At 37.0% G+C, this 22,642-nt stretch overlaps 3 protein-coding genes across 3 annotated transcripts; all 3 read left to right on the top strand.

The window, feature by feature from the left end:
- The first annotated feature begins 951 nt into the window (after positions 1–951).
- On the top strand, positions 952–1,725 carry LOC148959029 (uncharacterized). Its single transcript, XM_089111429.1, has one exon. The coding sequence runs from the start codon at positions 952–954 to the stop codon at positions 1,723–1,725; it is 774 nt and encodes a 257-aa protein (XP_088967555.1).
- A 9,725-nt stretch (positions 1,726–11,450) lies between these two features.
- Positions 11,451–20,527, top strand: LOC148959027 (uncharacterized). The gene is made up of 2 exons (XM_089111410.1): positions 11,451–13,294; positions 14,044–20,527. The coding sequence occupies exons 1-2, from the start codon at positions 12,239–12,241 to the stop codon at positions 15,097–15,099; spliced, it is 2,112 nt and encodes a 703-aa protein (XP_088967536.1). The 5' UTR covers positions 11,451–12,238; the 3' UTR covers positions 15,100–20,527.
- On the top strand, positions 18,025–18,507 carry LOC148959028 (uncharacterized). Its single transcript, XM_089111428.1, has one exon. It carries the CDS (start codon positions 18,025–18,027, stop codon positions 18,505–18,507), a length of 483 nt encoding a protein of 160 aa, XP_088967554.1.
- Positions 20,528–22,642: the final 2,115 nt, after the last annotated feature.

The following is a 22,642-nucleotide window of genomic DNA, read 5'->3' as shown; positions in this document are numbered from 1 at the left end:
TAAACAAACTCGCTGATTGGTCTAGAACAAAATGTGCTCTTGTTGCTAGGAGCTGTTTTCAGATTAAAACTAGCAGAAAGGATAGCTGGCGCTTTGAAAATGGCGTTGCAAGACGTAAGAATCTGAAGTGACATTATGAATGTGTTGTGGTGGATAAGAAACCAAAGTCGAAAGTTGAAGCCGTTTATTGCAAATCGGGTTGGATTGCTTCAATCAAGAACTGAAAACAGTCAATGGAGATACATTCCAACGAAGAAAAATCCTGCTGACTTACTGAGTAGGGGACTATCCGTGACAGCTTTGGTGCAGAATGAAAGTTGGTGGAATGGCCCTAGTTACCTGTACAATCCTGAAGAATCTTGGCCAGATAATCGATTTCAAGTAACAGACGAAGCAACATCGGAAATGAAGAAGACAGCTGTTGATACAACAGCCTTATTTGTAACAGAGAAGTCTGACGAAATATTAGATCCAAAACGATACTCAAAATGGAATAGATTGATAAAAGTAAATGCATGGGTGAATCGATTCTTGAAGAATTGCGACCATAAACATCTACGGAGTCAAGGAAATTTGAGAGTTGACGAATCGCAAGAAAGTGACTACGAGCTCGTCATCAAATCCCAAAAGGAAGCTTTGAAGAGGAATATGAAAGACTGGTGAAAGGAACGATATTACCACCATCAAGCAAGGTCATAGCACTGAACCCACAATTAGATGAAGATGGATTAATGCGATCCTGTGGACGGTTACAAAATGCAGAGTATTTACCATATGATATGAAATACCGCATATAATTTTACCGAGAGAACACGTAATAACAAGATTGATAACCAGGCAGTGCCATGAAGATGGAAATCGTGCCATAAGGACGAATCAAATGCTGGCAAAGCTATAAGAACGATATTGACTGATACGAGGGAGAGAAAAGATTCGCGAATTCTAAAAAAAATGCAACCACTGCAAAGTAAAAAAGGCAACATCCGCAAATCAACTAATGGCTCCATTACCACCGTTTCGTCTCAAAGGACCACTACATGCATTTGCAAGAATTGGACTTTGCTGGATCGTACATCACCAAACAAGGACGAGAAACAAGTCAAGAGGCACTTGTGTTTATTTGCATGCTTTCTATCAAGGGCAGAAAATTTGGAACTAAAATATGGGCTGAATACCAATTCATTTCTTAACGCATTCTACAGAATGGTAAACAGACGGGGATTACCAAGCGAAGTATTGTCGGATAATGGTACAAATTTTGTTGGTGGCAACAAGGAGTTGCAAGATCTAATTAGCCACTTGGATAGAGATAAAATTGATACTTCAGTTGTTATCAAAGGGGTCACATGGTACTTCAATGCTCCTTTAGCACCACACCTGGTAGGGGTCTTCGAGACTACGATCAAAGCAGCAAAAAGTGCAGTAACTGCTATCCTCGGAAAAGCAGACATAACAGACGAGGAGCATCATAGAGCCTTCACAGGTGCGGAAAATCTATTGAATTCAAGACCATTGACGTTTCAAAGTGCTGATATCAAGAATGACGTACCTTTAACTCCTAGCCATTTCTTATTTGGACAAGCTGGTGGCAAAATTGCCCCAGAAGTCGGTCAACACCGAATATTACCATCCTTCAAGACGATGAAGAAGATTGCAAAAGCTAGTACGTCACTTTTGGAAGCGTTAGATGAAAGAGAGGTTGTCATCTTTATCTCCGCGCCGTAAATGGGACAAAGAACGAGGCGATTTACGGTGAATTATGTTATGTTGATAACATCACCATATACCCCAAGAGAAAATTGGCCATTGGGGCGTGTAGTAAAAGTCTTCCCAGGAAGCGATAGACATGTTCAATTAGTTCAAGTGAAGTATGAGCAAAGGAGATAAAACGGCCGATTTCAAGACTGTGTCCCTTGAGTTTGATAGTGGATAATGGTGTTTGATGACAGTTTCATCAAAGAAGAAGAGAATGGACAGAAGAAAGCGACTCGAAACCTCTAGAATGCTGACATCCTGCTGCGACTATGAACGCATTGACAGAAAAAACAATAAAGATATTAGACCACTTTACATTTGATGCATTATTGAATCTTTAAATGTGAATAGCCTTTTCCTGCAGATAGATGAAATACGAATGCTTGTAAACCAATTGGGGATTCACGTTCTTGCAATAAACGAGACCAAGCTTGATAATTCTATAGGTGATTGTTTAGTGAATATCGAAGGACATACTATCAAAAGGTGTAATCGTGATCGTGATCGTAAGGGGGTTGGTGTTGCAGTTTATCTCAAAGACACTCTTTTAGCCAAATCTACTGTACGAGAGGATGTTCCTAAATCTTTTTTTGAGCTCTTATGCGTCGAGATCAAACAAGTTCGAGCTGCTCCTTTCTTTGTTCTGGCTTGGCAAAGATCTTCTATTGTAAGTGGTGAGACCTTTGATCAGATAGAAGAATGTCTACAATTTCTTGATAGGGAGGACAAGGAAACGATTCTTCTAGGTGACATATTCCGATTGCAATTTTCTGCCGACATATTCCAAAGAGGAAGTCTAAAATGACCTTCCAGCTCATTCTCTACGTCTGCTGGAAATATATAATCTATTTGGCTTTCATCAATTAATTGAAGGACCTTCTCGTAAGACACTGGCCACCGCTACTCTAATAGATCATATAGCTACGACAAGCAAATGTAATATAGTAACCTTTGGAATACAAAAATCCTCCCTCAGCGATCATTACTTGGTTTTTTGTGTTAGAGAATTTCCTGGTGCGTCCAAAAACAACATAAAAATATTTCTACAATCCAAATGAAGAAAATTTGATCAGTCTCAGTTTGTGAACCATCTTTTAGCGGTAGACTGGAGAGGCATCGTGCGGAATACAGATGATGTCGATGTTGCAGTGAGCAAATGGACAAACATTTTCTCGCTTATTCTGGAAAAACATGCCCCGACACGAAACAGGCGTGTTTCTGACAAATTACCAGCAAAAACCCTGTTCTTGAGAATGATTATGATGAAAATCCATAAAAAACCAAACTTAGGTTCCACATTATTGTCACCCTCCAGTTAGGTAAAGTTTTTGACAAATTCAAAACCTCAAAAAGTTGTGGTACTGATGGCATTTCTATCTCTGAATCTCTGTTATCTCTGAATCTCTTTGCGATATTTTCAATCTTTCAATTGCTACTGGTTGTTTTCCTGATAGCTGGAAAATTGCCAGAGTAGCCCCAATTTTTAAAAATGGTCAACCTAATGATCGATCTAAATAGCGACTAGACCTAGAGAAAACCTAGAGAATAATGACAGCCACAAACGTAAACAAAGAGCTTCTGAAATAGGCCATTATAAAACTGTATTGCTTGTACGATAAAGTATATTTGATGAGTCTCTCTTAAAGCATCGGGGGGCTAAGTTCTGAAAGTAACAAAAACAAATCACATTTATTAGTTTATGATAAGTAACAGTATTATTCGTGTTTTGAGTCTCTGTCTACAAATTTACCTCGTCGATGTTCAATTCAGCAATGATGTTGAGTCATTGTATGTTCCGTTTTGGTAAAAAAATATTGCAATCACTCCCCGTTAAGTTTTCAATAACTTCCACTTGTGTACATCCGAGGGATTTAATTCATGGAAATTTTGAGGAGCGTTGATAAAAATAAGCTGTTTAATTTTCCCTTGAATTTTGGCAGGAGGAGAAATCCCATGAAACCGTAAAGCCAAAAATTTTGCTAATTGTAGTAGACCTTCCAAGTCTTTAATATGAACAAAAATTTAGGTTCTCTAATCAATGCTTTAAGAGAATCGTCTTCCTCTCAAAACACTGGCCGACCTCTCCAACCGAAATGTCGAAGAAACCGCACGACACTAATTGAAGTACATAGAACATCTCATTTTTTGGCCAAGATGCTGTTTTTGATATATTAGCTTCAGATTACCGTTTCATACGTTTCTGTAGCAGAATTAAATATCCGGCTCGATTTTGCAATGCAAGGAATACAGTACAACTTGTCGAGAAATTTGCAGGTTTGCTATGAACAGTATTGGAAAACAGAAAATCTTTTATTGTTTATACAAAAGTTTAAAAGGTCATGTCCTTACAGGAGCGCGGCTGTGGACCAAATACGTGCTAGCCTCCGTCCAGCTTGCGCAACGTCGCAGATTTTCTAGGGACCTGCTTACCTCGCAAGACAATTGCCTTATGCAGAACTCTTTGTCTCTAGAGCCAATGAGATGTCTTTTAACGTTTCACAACGAATCATAGCAGTGCCTCATTCATCGTATGGCTTTGGGGATATCTTTGCATGCTAGTTATGAATCAGTTTGATCATGCGAGACATTCACCACTATCCTGTCGGTATCCATTGCGAGCATTATTGCGTATAAATAAATGAAATTCAAATCGAAGCAATTGTGTCTAAAATAAAAGATTGCAAAAAAGACTATTCCCTAGCGAATTGCTGGCGACCTGGATATGTTGAGCTGATATTAAGCCCTGGCAAAACGACTAAACATTTCACTGAACATTTCTCTCAACTTTAGTTAATGAATTGTTTATTGGAAAGTTTATTCGTTTTGCCACCCTGTATAATGTTGTTTAGTCGTGTTGAGTGTTGTTGAGCAAAGTTTATTTATGGTCAAAAATTTTTAGCGTTGTTTAGTGCTGTTTAGCAAATGTTTTTTCGTCTTTACACTAATTAAATATTTGTTGTGCTAGCACAGGCACCGTAGCTGTAGAAATCGGGGGGTTTTTATCATTTTCCCTGTCTCTACATGACCCACAATCTCTAGAATGCATTCCTCATTTGTTTCATCTCCTTGTACGCTACTGTGTCTTCTTTAATAGTCACCTTTGTTATCGATGTGCTAAAAGACTTCTTTTCCCGTCGTTTCATACATGAAGTCTTAGCAGAACAACAAAACAAGCGTGAAAAAATACCTATGCAATATCCCCTACAACCCCACAGTGTCCTGCACAGCTCAAAGTTAAAAAGGTCGAGTGAAGTTGAGTGAAAAGTTTAGTCAAGTTTTGCTATCCTCGCTAAACTTCGCTGAATTTCACTAAACAAAAGTTGACTAAAATGTTTAGCAAAGTATTTAGTTGTTTTACCAGGGCTTTACATTCGTTTCTCTTTGTAAAGTCTGCATGCAGGCTAACTACTTGTTTGTCGGTTTGAATGACGTGCTTTGTCTGATTTAACAAATAGTCATATTGTGAGACTAGTCATATTGTGAGACTAATCATATTGTGAGGCATAGTTCTACATTCTCTATGCATGCAACTGCAAAGTATAAACACAACAAAAATAAGCATTTTATTTTATCTATGGAAGACAGACTGCTGTTTCCCAACCCTGACTGCTGGTTACCTTGCTCGATTGCTTGCAACAGCCACGCAGGCAGTGATTCAAAGTAAAGTCTGGAACTGAAAACACAAAAATCAGAGTCCTGTCACTGAGAATATTATTTTTGCAGTTTACTCCTCCAAGTTGTGTAAATATATAAAGGGTAAAAAACACTGAAATTATTCACACAATTAAAATAAACCTTTATACCAATTTTTCGTTGTGTTACTTTACTTTGTTTAGTCTGAAAAAGTTTGAGCAGAAAGAGACACCATATCGGAAAGGGGAATTTTGTAAGGTGTAATTTTTAAGAAAGCTTCTACCCCTTTTCTATCTCAGGCGACCCCCTTTCTAGCGATAGTCACAGGAGTGCGAGTAATTTTTCATCACGTGACCAGTGCGGAGCCAATTTTTTTCAAATCGACGTTAATACACCTCTTGTCTTTTCCGAGGTTAATCTGCATACTCTACCGTAGGGCCACTGGCAAGCCCATGTAGCGGGCTTCGTAGGGGAACTAGTTTAACTACTAATAATTTAGTTTGACTATTATTATCATAATTTGCCGATTTGATCAAATCATTAATCAATAGTCGCTCTGTCTATTTATGACTTCCTTCTTACTAAAATGTTTTATGTGAGTGGTGGAGGCCTACGTATGCACTCTGACAGCGAACTTACTGAATTTTCGTCGTCCATAAAACCCTTAAACTAATCCCTGCCGTATTTCTTGTCATTCATAGACTTGTTTTGTGGCAAAATAAATGAAAATTTGATGTAATGTAAATGACAAAAGGAATTATGAATTATTATGAAAATTGCATAATCAGAAACAGTAAAGTTTAGAGTTTTCACCGTTCATTGAAAGAACAAAACTAAGTCCACTTCACTAAAAAAAAATAGCGATGACGAGTGAGTGTCTTTCAGTTTCAAATTTTTATACTTTGTCAGAATATACCGAATCAGCTCGCTGTCTAGCAAGCACATTCTCGTGAATTTCAATATATCGCTTTCAACATGTTTCATATATTTAAATCAAACATAATGCCTTGTAGTTCATGTTTTAAGAACACATCGAAGATAAAGATAAATTGTAAGATTTTTAACTTACGCTGAAAGACTTGAAAATCATCGAAACTACGTAAGAATTACGCTAAAAACGTAAGATTCAACAGGAATGTGTTTAGTCTACCTTCTTACATACCACATATGTTGCAAAATTCCTGTCCATTTCTCCAGAAACACAGTCTTTATACAGAAAAGATATACGTACAATTTTATAGTAAGTATCTTGAATAAAAAGTTTACAGTAATTCTTATTTGAGTAGCTCTCCTTTTGTAGACAGAAAGTAAACGAATTGCAGTCTTGATTGCGAAGACAATAATTGTAGCACTGCAATGGTGTATAAACACGATAGTCTTATGTACTTTCTTCGTATTGTGGACAAAAAATATTCCCCTTTTTTAACTTTATTCTTCCTATTGGGCTATTGGGTTACCTAATTGCATCATGATTTCTCTGCTTGAACAGTATGCAGCATGCATGTAGCCCAATTTGATTTTAATAACTTTACAAAAGTTACAGTTGACAGACAATTGTTTCCATTAAAGTAACTTTATTAGTTCTGCTATTAAGACAATTAACAGTGCTTTACTTGCCCAGCCCCAACTGAACAAAAATACATAAAAACATTGAATATCTCTATGCCTTTTTACATATGCCACAATCTATATACAACTGGTGCTTGATGACCCATGCTGTCGATAATGCACGGGACATGTGCAGACATTGATACTGCTGTGATACAGATTCCAGGACAGGATAGGTATAAGAGGAGAACAACAGCCATCAGGAGAGTTTTCTTAATCTTTTACCATGATATAGATTAGCAATCGTGTTATTTTAATATAAATTTACCATGCCCATTTTCATTCATTGAGCATGAAGCTTTTTTCAAGGAAGCAAAATAATGGAGTGTGGTATAACCCCACACAATCACCTTACAAAAAGAATCAGCATGATCAAGAACATCACAACGTAAAAAAGTAAAACGTTTGTCGACAAAGAGAAAAACAGTCTATTCAAGACAAGATAATTGAACATAGTAAAGATGAAAGACAAACAATGTTCCATTATATGTCTGCATGATTTTGCCATCAAAATCAATGAAAACTCAAAATTGATAAAAGATAGGTGTTATAATCAAAGATATATCAATTTTACCGGTAGAAACTAAAAACGTAGCCTAGAAACAATCCAGGTTAGAAATGCCGGGGACTGCATCGGAAAGGTCATACAACCTTGTTTTAATAATGGTCCCTCCTGAGGTGTTGTCAAAAAGAGATGCGTTTATGAAGAATATTTATTTTGCATGAAAGCCTGTGTAAAAAAAGTTTGTCATGATAAATGTTAAATAGAACCTTTCCATTGGCTATTTTTGAAATTCAATAAAGTATGTAGAGGCTATCCTCTTGACTTTGCAGATCTTCAAGGAATTAATCTTCAAAGGATTTTTTCTTCATACAAGGTAGTTGTAGCAAACAAGCACTGCTCTAATTTAGGCAAGAAATTAAAGTTACAATAATACAAGCTGTTGGTACCAGCATGAACTTTTTCCCAGTTTAGATCATCAAATATAACGGCGGCTTGTATTCAACGCTTTATTATTTCGTAGTTGGCTATAATATTTTTATATATTTCCTAAGCAACGAATCCACCAGTGATTAAACATTAAATTGATAATGAATCATGCTTAATAAAAATCCCAGAACTGAAATCAGCATTGACAAACAGTAAATAATAACAGGGTATTAAAATGATGCCGAAAGATAACGAGTAATTTGAACCTGCAACAGTATTCATGTTAAAATTTGCTTGTTACAAATAGAAAATGTATTTCTTTGTAGTGGTAGCTTAAGGGATGCATATCAATGCATTTGCTACGCTACTAGGTACACGATGGAGACATACTTAACTTTTCGCTTGTTCTTCTCGCTGATGCTATCTTCCGTGATAGGGTGTCAAATTGTCGAAAGCAGACAGTTTGAGATATCAAAGACATATTACATTCGTCATTTTCATGGGAAGTGCGTAGAGTACGATGAGGTACGTCAGGTGCTGGTTTACGGTCGACTTTGCCGAGAAAAGTTAGAATGGCAGGGAGGAGCAAGACTCATCCATATACCAACAAAGAAATGCATCACTGTTAATGCCACAAGCGATGGAAGCTTTTTGTCTTTGTCAAGCCAGTGCAGTGGCACAAGCAGTTTGTTCCAATATGATGAAAGCAATCGAGTGATTCGGCATCTTGTCTCCAACAAATGTTTGCATCCAGAAACTGGAGATGCTGATCCTGCAATTAATACTGCAATTGTCCTGAAACCAGGCTGCGATGGAAACACCAACAAATTCTACTTCAGAAGGAATGCCTGCTATATCATCCGGCACTTTGGTGGACTATGTTGGGTTTATAACTCTGCAGAGAACTTGATCAAACTGATGAATCCATTTGCATGCGATCGCTTTGAGTATGTAAATAATTATCATTTGAGGCATGTTGAAACCGGCAAATGTGTTATTTTCTCAAGCTCATATATGCGACTGACAGACGACTGTGAGTCTCCAGAAACAATTTACAAACTGAACCAGAATTCACTATTGCAGCAGGGAAGCAATAGCTGTATTCATCCTTATGGCTTTTTGCTTCAACTACATAACAATAGTTGTACTGATGAAGACCGTTTGAGATTTTACTTCCACGATGATAAAGGTACTCTTATTGAATTACCTGTTACGTGTATTCTCCTGCCTGTCTCTGTTCATAAACTTTGTGAGTTATAGACAATGTAACGGTTTTTAAAACGAATTGATCAGTTCAAATGCCGAACGCAAGCAGAAAGGGCAACCATTCCAAACCCACATTCAAATCCATATTAAATCAAAATCCAAGGCCATTTGCTTCATCAACAACTGCAACCTTACAACCGCTTTTTATCTGCGTCGTGTTTCTGATCGCTCGAACTTTTATGAAATTTACCATAAACGTTGCTTTCACAGATTCAGAGATAGTATCCCATGAGTCCTTGAGACATGTACGAGACACCAATACTCCCTATTGTTAACCCTATTCAAGTATTTTTGCCAATTTTATTAACTTTGTCTAGCAAGTCATCCCTCCTACCGATTTTCCAATCTCGTATGCTACTCCTAAATTGTTATATGATAAAGTACTTCACAACGCACTTTACAGTCCTGCACCATTCATTTCTGTTTTGCATCAACTCCAATATTTTGGTTAATGTTTGTTTTCCTTGGGAGAGGTCTATCTTGATGTCAATTTTTTGGAGGTCTTGTCTTATTTATTGTCTGCATCTTGGTTATTTTTGCTTTCTTTGTTGCTTTTACACTTTCCTATATATTCTCTAAGGGCTTTCCTTGTTGGCTTTTCAGAGTTTATTTTCATTGGATTCCCTAGCCATGTTTTTTTTGCTCTTATTACATGAACTATTTAGATCTTTGTTTGCCACGTTTCGTTGCTAGTTTATCACTTGGACTTTTTGCGTTTCTGCGTTGGAAGGATATCAGTAGCGGTCTCTAGTTTTTTCGCTTGTGTCTACTGTTAACTGATATATAGGAATACACTCGCGACACAAAAACTTAACGGCCTAAATTTGATCTAATACAATGTTTTTTAATACCTAGAATGGTTTCATTTATATACTTCAACTGCCAAAATCTATTTTCTATTGATTATTTTCTCTTTCCATTTTTTTAGTTCTTCGTTTTCTATTCTTCGTTTCCCATTTATCGCTTTTGTGCTCTTTACTTTTGAATTTATTTACTTCCTTTCTGCAAGCTTGTTAGATATTGTACTACTGACAAAATCTATACGATTTTTCTTTAAAATGCTCATGTGACATCATCTGTGTTCGAGTGGACATTATCAGTTGATTTCGAAATGATTCTTTGATGATTCGAACACAATCATCAAACTTAACCTTATCTCCTAAATTCTTCAAATCGTTTTCTTTGGCAGAGCTCTGCTTTATGACAAGCATAGATTGCAAATCTTTGATTGGCTGAACGATAAAAGTTCTCCATACCCCTTTTATACCATCAGAATTCAAGAATATGACAACAAACGTGCCTCGCAGTTAGATTTAGGCCCAATGTGCTGAAAGATAACACAAAACTTTTTTGAGAAAATTTACTTGATTTATTTGAAACTACCATGGATTGGTAACACTTCCTTGCGATTCGAGAGTCAGATTAGGCAAGCCATAACCAATTGTTTCTTTGCTGTCAATCCTCGGATTGTTTACAGCACTAGGAGAGCCCTTCCATCCATTCAAAAGGATTGCGTCCCTACCAAACAAAAAAGTTCCGTCATTTATGAATTTACGTGCCAGTGTGATTCTGGCTACGTAGGGCGCACAACCCAAAGATTGGGGGATAGGATAAAACAGCATGTGCCTTCCAACATACGAAACAAAACTGCCCCTCAAAGAGAACAGCCTCCTCGATCTTGTAGGTCTAGAAACACTGTTAAAACAAGTGATTCTGCCATCGGTCAACATCTTTTAGACAACCCAGATTGTGCAAAACTCTATAATGACGACATGTTTCGGATAATTGGCAGAGCCCGGTCGTCCTTCCATCTAGCAGTTTTAGAGTCAATCTACATAAAAACGAAAAAGCCGCCATTGTGTAGACAAAAGGAGTTCGTTTTCTCTCTTGGACTCCATTGGTAATTTTTCTTTAGGCTCGCGGCACTGATTGGTCAACTATACCGGTCTTGTGCTTGCGTTTTTCTGATTGGCCTATTTCGATCCACAACTGGGTATATATTTTTCCATCGTGTTTTTTCGGAACCTATTCTGACGTTTTATGCTCTGAGGAGTGTCAGACGAAAAAGCTTTAAGTATGTTGTAAAATGTTTGCTTTTTTCAAAGCCATTTAGAAAATTTACTCTTTGATAATATTATGAAAAACAGCCGTTGTCCCAAAGTTGAAAATATGCCATTTTTAGACGTTTTGGGCTATATCTTTGCTGTAATGTGTGGTATGTCAGCTTGCAGTGACTCATATAAAAGGGTGCGTCACGGTGGCCAGTTTGAGCATAGGTTCCGTCATAATGGCGAATTTAGGTTCATTTTCAAAAATCCATTTCTCCACTCTTAAATTAATGAAAACTAACATTTATTTAAGATTGGAAAAACGCATTTTACACTATTAACTTTTATTGGATAGTGGTAAAATTGTGCAAAATAAGCCTAAATCTAGCTGCGAGGCATGTTGGCAGTCATATTCTTGAATTCTGATTGGCTAATGGGGTATGGAGAACTGTTGTCGCTCTGCCAATCAAAGAATTGGAACCAATGTTTTTTATCACCCTGGTCCCTTCCTTAACAAAACTGACACAAAGATCATAAAAACAGACTTGTTACTTGTAAGTTATGGAGAGAGAGTAAATATAACAGTTCCTTTGCAAATACGGTAACATAAATATGCTCATTATAATAACTTTGCATTTTTGACATGATCAAGCTAGAAAATTTCGAGTGAATTAGAAAATAAAAAAATTAGAAATTTGTTGCCGCTATCACAAGAAAAATCAATTAATGTTGTTCTTGTCTGCTTTTTCTAGACATACAGAAAGTAAAGGTCATTTCTGAATCATGCTTGACTCCCTCATCTTGCGGGAATAGTAAAGGTCACGTCATAGTTAATGGCCGCCAATACAGCTTGAACACACGTGGTATCAATGTGGTTCTCTTTGATTACCGAAGCGGTTTGTTCGAGTACAGAAAAGCGTACGATGTGTATGGAGATGCGGCCTCGAGAAACCTTTTAGCCAATTTCCTGGACAATCTTCCTTCAGGGAAATTACTTATGATGACAGCAAAGGAGGGGGTAAACATAGATAGCAATCTAGCCTTTGCGTTGCAAAAGGTTGGTGTTTCTGCAACGTTTGCAACTTCACCAGTTCCAAGTAATTATATGTCTTTGGCATATGTTGGCTATACAGGCCAGGCGAGGAAGAATTGGGAGAAAACTGTCAACAAAATTGGAGGATCGGGTGCTTCAATTATTGAAGTTAGCACCAAAACCTTTCATGAACGGGATGGAATTGATGATTGCTCAAATGAACTTGGAGTGAGAACCAGGAAAATACCGGATTCTAGGTTTTATGCAAAGAGTACCTGGAATAATGATAACCGTCACGGACCGCATTCAGCAAGGTTGCATTACTATGGTCCCGGTTGGTGTTCATACTACAATACTCCGATATCCGAATACTTGCAAGTTGATCTCGGGACTATGATGATTTTAAGTGGTGTTGCGATTCAGAGTCACGGCTCTGGCAATGGACATGCTGTAACAAAGTTCAAAATTGAATACAGTAAAAATGGAATAATATGGCAATTTTACAAGAGCGAGCAAGACTCAGTTTTAGAGTTTACAGCATTAAGAGAACGCAATATGCTTGAAACAAGTGTTAACTGGTTTCATAGTCTCAAAACAAGATTGATAAGAGTAGTTCCCACCGCTAGGTTAAGCAATATTAACGTAACTTGTCTGAGAATAGAACTTTATGGATGTGCTATATCGAGAGGTTTCTTGAGTGTTGACTGGTCACCATCGTCAAGTTTTTCTACAAATGATAATTTCAAAGGATCTGTCCTTGCATTCGGAACAATAAAGAACAATTTAACAATCGGAATATCAACGGCATCCAGTAACAAAAGCCTTGCAAATAAACTTGACCTGTTTCACTTTGACAAAATGAATGCATCGACAACGTTTGATAATGGAACAGTCAAAAAAGAAAGAGGTGTCGATAATTTTGTAACAGACAAGATCAAAAAAATTGACAGTGTTGCATTTCTTCGATTTAATATCGTTGAAGAAAATTATTACGCTTTTGATCTTGACATTTCTGGGAAGGTAAATATCTAACTAATCCTATATCATTTTCACAATAAACAATTTTTCTAACTAAGTGATATTTGATGAGCCAAAAAATTATTCGTAGTAAATCAATCTAGAAGTAGATTTTGCTGCAGGAAGAGGTTTGGTCTGATGAACATACGATAAAATTATAATTTAAATGAATGTTAGCATAATGATAATTGTTTTAAAATTAAGAGGATGGAGACAAAAAGTGGAAGAGCATATAATGAAAAACTCACAAAGAAAAGTGATATTTAAGTGATCCGGTATAGTTTTAAAACTTTATAAAATCAAAACAGATATGAAAACAATTTGAACAAAAATAATTAGAAAAAAACAAATTGCATTTTGAAAAATCAAATTTCAGAGGTATTCGTAGACAAATTGGGTTACTTTCAGAAATCTAAAATATAGAATAATATAAAATATGAAATAAAGAAGAATGTAAGGTTAGCAAATCGTGTAAAAATAATATTATTTATATTTCATTTTTTACTTTTGAAAATATTTGCCAAATTCTTACAGGGGTTGAGTTAGGGAAACCCTAGCCTTTTATACTGCACACTACAAAGGGTTTTGGGTATGACATTAACCAATCCTGTCCAAAAGGCCAATCCACATTTCCAGCAGCAATATTTAAAAATTTAAGGATCGTTATGAATCTTTTTGATAGATAAATAGATCAAACGTAACAATTATATTCATTGGAATACAGAATTCTTATTAAACAAATTTTTTTGCAGGTCTTAGATGCAGAACTAGCCTCAGGAGAAAGACAGGCAGTCATCAGCACTGAAAGTCATGATGGAATCCTTGTGTTCTCATCACCACTTCAAATCAAAAGATTGCATCCCGACAAAAGCATTCTTCAATTAAATATCACAAAACAAAACTTCCAGTCGCTGACTGATGATAGCTTCTTCAACCTTAATCTGTCCGTGTCCCATTTGCTGGGAAAAAGCAACTCAAATGCTTATGTTGTTAGTCTCATGATTTATTTCAACAGCAAGTTTCTTCAGTTGAAATCACTGGCATTCGTCAACACAAGTCGCTTCAGTCTACCCCCGTCCAGAAACACAACCACGCCTGGGTTTATTATGATTCAGACTGTTACAATGTGGCTGCTAAACAGGCAGGAAATCTCGATAATACTTGAGGCAAAGTACCCAAAGATTATATCAAGAGGTGAAAACTGCAAAGAAAATATCATAATTGATTTTGCCTATAAAAACAACTTGGCAAAATTCAATGGAACAGTGAACTCGACTTTAGAGAGGAATGTGCCATTCAAATGCAAAATTAACCACATTAGAGATATCAGGGTGAAGTCAGTGAGGTTGCCGTCTCCTGAATTCAGTATGGTTTATGACGATGTGAATCAGCAATTCTTTTTCTGCTACCAAAGGAAAACATACATGACCAGAAACTCCGCAGTTTGTTTTTCACGAGAAAAGAACAACACGTTTTGGAAAACCATTCCTTACATTTCAGCGGTAACAGGAATGGATGTCGAGAAAAGAGTTCTTTATGGGTTAGAACGAGTAGGGAAGTCATATGTCAAATCTCCTTATCCGTTTGCTCTTTACAGCCAGATAGAGGACACTAAATGGACATCAGCCAAAGATCAACCTCAGATGAGAGCCTCTTTGAACTGTTTGTCCCTTTCTCTATTACCCCAATCAGCTTCTGATCCATATATATTCAAAGTCGGTGGGGAACCAGTTTTTGCGGCAACAGCTAAAGGAATACTTTGGAGAAAAGAAGATCTTTCTTGGAAAAGGATCGTTTTTTGGAAGTAAATTGCATGACATAGCTACTTTAAAATATCCTTGGCTATTTCATTGTTCGTAGATACATTTGTGCATTTGACTGCATTATATATATCTCAAATTACATTTTTATCTAACTAAAGACATGTTTCCAAAATTTATTTATGCAGGAAGCAGTGTAATCAAAAGAAATATATACTGAGTAAATTAAATTAATTTCTTTCTCTTTCCGTACCCGAAATCGCAGTTCAAAGTTGAAAGCTTCGTAATATAATCGTAACGTATGTTTGTAATGGTGATAGCACTCGTTCGATATTGACATTTTTTTGGTTTGTCCTGTTAGGCCTTGCATGAGGATATAAATTTCAGGCTAATATCTTGACACGTCTTCGGAAGTTTTTAGGAGATTATGCTTGCCAGAGTGACGGACCAATAATTGCTCTGTCAGTTGCTTTTTACTACTTTTTTGCACAACATTCAAAGACATTTAATAATCTATAATCTCCCTCATGTCTACTTTTTATCGCAAGATTTAAATACAAAACAACATTCACTATGTCTAATTCTTTTTATCTTTCAACTACTTGATTTCTTCACATTCCCAGTGACAGTTTTATCGCAAATGAAAACACATCTACCCTGTGCATAAAATTTGAATAATACATATACAAATAAATGTACAAGAAATCTATTAATATATTAATATATTAATATATCAATTAATATATTTATATATTAATATAATAATATATTAATTTCTTTCTCTGAGAAATAAATCAGCAAATTCATTCCATCAATAAAAATAAAAAGCTCCCTCAGAAGACGTTGTCACATCCCTCATCAAATCAGGTCTTGAGGCTACACACCCTCATCGCAAGAAGCAGTGTTGGGCCGTTGGTGCATCGGCACAAGTTGCTTCACCTAACCTATACAAAATCCTAACCTTTAATATAGCTTAATAGATTAAAGTACAAGCAGCTTGAAGTTCTGGGCAGGGAATGGAGAAAATAAGTTAACTTTTCCCCACCATAGAGCTCAATTTTTGTCACAAGAACATGCAAGAAGGGGTACAGAAGAATTTACCATGGCTGCAAGCTCAGTGTTAGATTCAACTTTACTTGGATGATAAAATGGTTTCAGTGACTGATGACGAGGCACGTATCAAATTATACATGGAACTGTGAAAACTTTCAACTGGTATGTATGCAAGAAAGTGGCTATCGAATTCAACAGCAGCATTGAAGGTCATCCCAGAGAAAGATCGTGCAGAATATATCGATGTGGATGTTGGAAAATTAACGTCAGTGAAAACATTTGGTATTGTGTGGAATGCTCAGTGAGATGTGTTCACATAAAATTCTGTCAAACATGCTGAAGGTACGGCATATACAAAACGTTTTTTGTTAAAGGAAAAGGCAACGCTGTTTGATCCATTGGGATTCATTTCGCCATATGTCATCCGTATCAAAGTCATCATACAAGAATTATGGTTTATATGGACTGAATTGGGATGATGAGCTTCCTGGTAATGTGGTAATGAAAATAAAAGCATGGTTTCATGAGTTGGAGAAATTGCCATTGCTTCAAATTCCAAAATGCTTAAGACGACGTCATTAGTAACAAATCAGTTCATTGATGTCTTTACGGATGCATCTAGTGAAGCATATGGTGCAGTTGCCTTTCTACAGTCTGTTTTCGAGTCAGGGGAATATTCTTCTCGCCTTATCATGTCCAAGGCAAGAGTTGCTCCTTTAAAATCGATAAGCATCCCAAGACTGGAACTGCTAGGAGCTCTTTTCGGATTAAAACTAGCAGAAAGGATAGCTGGCGCTTTGAAAATGGCGTTGCAAGACGTAAGAATCTGAAGTGACATTATGAATGTTTTGTGGTGGATAAGAAACCAAAGTCGAAAGTTGAAGCCGTTTATTGCAAATCGGGTTGGATTGATTCAATCAAGAACTGAAAACAGTCAATGGAGATACATTCCAACGAAGAAAAATCCTGCTGACTTACTGAGTAGGGGACTATCCGTGACAGCTTTGGTGCAGAATGAAAGTTGGTGGAATGGCCTTAGTTACCTGTACAATCCTGAAGAATCTTGGCCAGATAATCAATTTCAAGTAACAGACGAAGCAATATCGGAAATGAAGAAGACATCTGTTGATACAACAGCCTTATTTGTAACAAAGAAGTCTGACGAAATATTAGATCCAAAAAGATACTCAAAATGGATTAGATTGATAAAAGTAAATGCATGGGTGAATCCATTCTTGAAAAATTGCGACCAAAACATCTACGGAGTCAAGGAAATTTGAGAGTTGACGAATCGCAAGAAAGTGACTACGAGCTCATCATCAAATCCCAAAAGAAAGCTTTGAAGAGGAATATGAAAGACTGGTGAAAGGAACGATATTACCACCATCAAGCAAGATCATAGCACTGAACCCACAATTAGATAAAGATGAATTAATGCGATCCTGTGGACGGTTACAAAATGCAGAGTATTTACCATATCATATGGTCCATATGATATGAAATACCGCATATAATTTTACCGAGAGAACACGTAATAACAAGATTGATAACCAGGCAGTGCCATGAAGATGAAAATCGTGCCATAAGGACGAATCAAATGCTGGCAAAGCTATAAGAATGATATTGACTGATACGAGGGAGAGAAAAGATTCGCGAATTCTAAAAAAAAATGCAACCACTGCAAAGTAAAAAGGCAACATCCGCAAATCAACTAATGGCTCCATTACCACCGTTTCGTCTCAAAGGACCACTACATGCATTTGCAAGAATTGGACTTTGCAGGACCGTACATCACCAAACAAGGACGAGAAACAAGTCAAGAGGCACTTGTGTTTATTTGCATGCTTACTATCAAGGGCAGTAAATTTGGAACTAAAATATGGGCTGAACACCAATTCATTTCTTAACGCATTCTACAGAATGGTAAACAGACGGGGATTACCAAGCGAAGTATTGTCGGATAATGGTACAAATTTTGTTGGTGGCAACAAGGAGTTGCAAGATCTAATTAGCCACTTGGATAGAGATAAAATTGAAATTTCGGTTGTTATCAAAGGGATCACATGGTACTTCAATGCTCCTTTAGCATCACACCTGGGAGGGGTCTTCGAAACTACGATCAAAGCAGCAAAAAGTGCAGTAACTGCTATCCTCGGAAAAGCAGACATAACAGACGAGGAGCATCATAGAGCCTTCACAGGTGCGAAAAATCTATTGAATTCAAGACCATTGACGTTTCAAAGTGCTGATATCAAGAATGACGTACCTTTAACTCCTAGCCATTTATTATTTGGACAAGCTGGTGGAAAATTTGCCCCAGAGTCGGTCGACACCGAATATTACCATCCTTCAAGACGATGGAGAAGATTGCAAAAGCTAGTACGTCACTTTTGGAAGCGTTAGATGAAAGAGAGGTTGTCATCTTTATCTCCGCGCCGTAAATGGGACAAAGAACGAGGCGATTTACGGTGAATTATGTTATGTTGATAACATCACCATATACCCTAAGAGAAAATTGGCCATTGGGGCGTGTAGTAAAAGTCTTTCCAGGAAGCGATGGACATGTTCAAGTAGTTAAAGTGAAGTGTGAGCAAAGGAGATAAAACGGCTGATTTCAAGACTGTGTCCCTTGAGTTTGATAGTGGATAATGGTGTTTGATGACAGTTTCATCAAAGAAGAAGAGAATGGACAGAAGAAAGCGACTCGAAACCTCTAGAATGCTGACATCCTGCTGCGACTATGAACGCATTGACAGAAAAGACAATAAAGATATTAGACCACTTTAAATTTGATGCATGATTGAATCTTTAAATGTGAATAGCCTTTTCCTGCAGATAGATGAAATACGAATGCTTGTAAACCAATTGGGGATTCACGTTCTTGCAAGAAATGAGACCAAGCTTGATAATTCTATAGGTGATTGTTTAGTGAATATCGAAGGATATACTATCAAATAGTGTGATCGTGATTGTAAAGGGGTTGGTGTTGCAGTTTATCTCAAAGACACTCTGTTAGACAAATCTACTGTACGAGAGGACGTTCCTTAATCATTTTTTGAGCTCTTATGCGTCGAGATTAAACAAGTTCGAGCTGCTCCTTTCTTTGTTCTTACTGGGTACAGACCTTCTAGTTTAAGCGACCTTTGATCAGTTAGAGCAATGTCTACAAATTATTGATAGGGAGGGCAAGGAAACGATTCTTCTAGGCGATGCAAATTGCGATTTTCTGCCCACATATTTCAAAGAGGAAGTGTCAAACGACCTTCCAGCTCTTTCTCTACGTCTGCTGGAAATATATAATCTATTTGGCTTTCATCAATTAATTGAAGGCCCTTCTCGTGAGACACTGGCCACCGCTACTCTAATAGATCATATAGTTACGACAAGCAAATGTAATATAGTAACCTTTGGAATACAAAAATCCTCCCTCAACGATCATTACTTGGTTTTTTGTGTTAGAGAATTTCCTGGTGCGTCCGAAATCAACATAAAAATATTTCTACAATCCAAATGAAGAACTTTGATCAGACTCAGTTTGTAAACCATCTTTTAGCGGTAGACTGGAGAGGCATCGTGCGGAATACAGATGCTGTCAATGTTGCAGTGAGCAAATGGACAAACATTTTCTCGCATATTCTGGAAAAACATGCCCCGACACGAAACAGGCGTGTTTCTGACAAATTCTGTCCGTGGTTGACGAGTGATTTCAAACTTATGTGTAAGGCAAGGGATAAGTTAAAAAACAAGCTATTCGCTCAAACTCAGAACTGTTAATGCAGTCTTATAGACATATTCGTAACCAAGATAATGAATTAAATGGGCAATTAAAGCGCGAGTATTTCTCCCACAAAATCGCTTCCTGTGAAGGAGACCTAAAAAACACGTGGAAGACCATCAATAGCGTTTTAAACAAGAAATCCAAAACCACCAACATTTTGTCCATAGACATCGACGGGAAGCACATCTCTACCAGTGCTGACATAGCAGAATCTATGAATAACTTCTTCTGTACCATCGGAGAGACACTTAGTGACAAAATACCCACAGCAAAAACCCTGTTCTTGAGAATGATTATGATGAAAATGCATAAAAAACCAAACTTAAGTTTCAAGTTATTGTCACCCTCCAGTTAGGTAAAGTTTTTGACAAATTCAAAACCTCAAAAGGTTGTGGTACTGATGGCATTTCCATCTCTGAATCTCTGTTATCTCTGAATCTCTTTGCGATATTTTCAATCTTTCAATTGCTACTGGTTGTTTTCCTGATAGCTGGAAAATTGCCAGAGTAGCCCCAATTTTTAAAAATGGTCAACCTAATGATCGATCTAAATAGCGACTAGACCTAGAGAAAACCTAGAGAATAATGACAGCCAGAAACGTAAACAAAGAGCTTCTGAAATAGGCCATTATAAAACTGTATTGCTTGTACGATAAAGTATATTTGATGAGTCTTCTCTTCAAAAAAGCATCGGGGGCTAAATTCTGAAAGTAACAAAAACAAATCACATTTATTAGTTTATGATAAGTAACAGTATTATTCGTGTTTTGAGTCTCTGTCTACAAATTTACCTCGTCGATGTTCAATTCAACAATGATGTTGAGTCATTGTATGTTCCGTTTTGGTAAAAAAATATTGCAATCACTCCCCGTTAAGTTTTCAATACCTTCCACTTGTGTACTTCCGAGGGATTTAATTCATGGAAATTTTGGGGAGCGTTGATAAAAATAAGCTGTTTAATTTTCCCTCGAATTTTGGCAGGAAGAGAAATCCCATGAAACCGTAAAGTCAAAAATTTTGCTAATTGTAGTAGACCTTCCAAGTCTTTAATATGAACAAAAATTTAGGTTCTCTAATCAATGCTTGAAGAGAATCGTCTTCCTCTCAAAACACTGGCCAACCTCTCGAACCGAAATGTCGAAGAAACCGCACGACACTAATTGAAGTACATAGAACATCTCATTTTTTGGCCAAGATGCTGTTTTTGATATATTAGCTTCAGATTACCGTTTCATCCGTTTCTGTAGCAGAATTAAATGTCCGGCTCGATTTTGCAATGCAAGGAATACAGTACAACTTGTCGAGAAATTTGCAGGTTTGCTATGAACAGTATTGGAAAACAGAAAATCTTTTTTTGTTTATACAAAAGTTTAAAAGGTCATGTCCTTACAGGAGCGCGGCTGTGGACCAAATACGTGCTAGCCTCCGTCCAGCTTGCGCAACGTCGCAGATTTTCTAGGGACCTGCTTACTTCGCAAGACAATTGCCTTATGCAGAACTCTTTGTCTCTAGAGCCAATGAGATGTCTTTTAACGTTTCACAACGAATCATAGCAGTGCCTCATTCATCGTATGGCTGTGGGGATATCTTTGCATGCTAGTTATGAATCAGTTTGATCATGCGAGACATTCAAAACTATCCTGTCGGTATCCATTGCGAGCATTATTGCGTATAAATAATTGAAATTCAAATCGAAGCGATTGTGTTTATAATAAAAGATTGCAAAAAAGACTATTCCCTAGCGAATTGCTGGTGACCTGGATATGTTGAGCTGATATTAAGCCCTGGCAAAACGACTAGACATTTCACTAAACATTTCACTCAACTTTAGTTAATGAATTGTTTATTGGAAAGTTTATTCGTTTTGCCACCCTGGATAATGTTGTTTAGTCGTGTTTAGTGTTGCTGAGCAAAGTTTATTTATGGTCAAAAATTTTTAGCGTTGTCTAGTGCTGTTTAGCAAATGTTTTTTCGTTTTTCCACTAATTAAATATTTGTTGTGCTAGCACAGGCACCGTAGCTGTAGAAATCGGGGGGTTTTTATCATTTTCCCTGTCTCTACATGACCCACAATCTCTAGAATGCCTTCCTCATTTGCTTCATCTCCTTGTACGCTACTGTGTCTTCTTTAATAGTCACCTTTGTTATCGATGTGCTAAAAAGTCTTCTTTTCCCGTCGTTTCATACATGAAGTCTTAGCAGAACAACAAAACAAACGTGAAAAATACCTATGCAAGATCCCCTACAACCCCACAGTGTCCTGCACAGCTCAAAGTTAAAAAAAGGTCGAGTGAAGTTGAGTGAAAAGTTTAGTCACGTTTTGCTATCCTCGCTAAACTTTGCTGAATTTCACTAAACAAAAATTGAGTAAAATGTTTAGCAAAGTATTTAGTTGTTTTACCAGGGCTTTACGTTCGTTTCTCTTTGTAAAGTCTGCATGCAGGCTAACTAAATGTTTGTCGGTTTGAATGACGTGCTTTGTCTCATTTAACAAATAGTCATATTGTGAGACTAGTCATATTGTGAGACTAATCATATTGTGAGGCATAGTTCTACATTCTCTATGCATGCAACTGCAAAGTATAAACACGACGAAAATAAGCATTTTATTTTATCTATGGAAGACAGACTGCTGTTCCCCAACCCTGACTGCTGGTTACCTTGCTCGATTGCTTGCAACAGCCACGCAGGCATTGATTCAAAGTAAAGTCTGGAACTGAAAACACAAAAATCAGAGTCCTGTCACTGAGAATATTATTTT

This window comes from Rhopilema esculentum, chromosome 11, assembly GCF_057945365.1.
Source record: "Rhopilema esculentum isolate cy_ngs chromosome 11, ASM5794536v1, whole genome shotgun sequence".
Classification (NCBI taxonomy): Eukaryota; Metazoa; Cnidaria; class Scyphozoa; order Rhizostomeae; family Rhizostomatidae; genus Rhopilema; species Rhopilema esculentum.
Note: the sequence above shows the minus strand (reverse complement) of the source record. Positions and strands in the feature narration are given on the sequence as shown.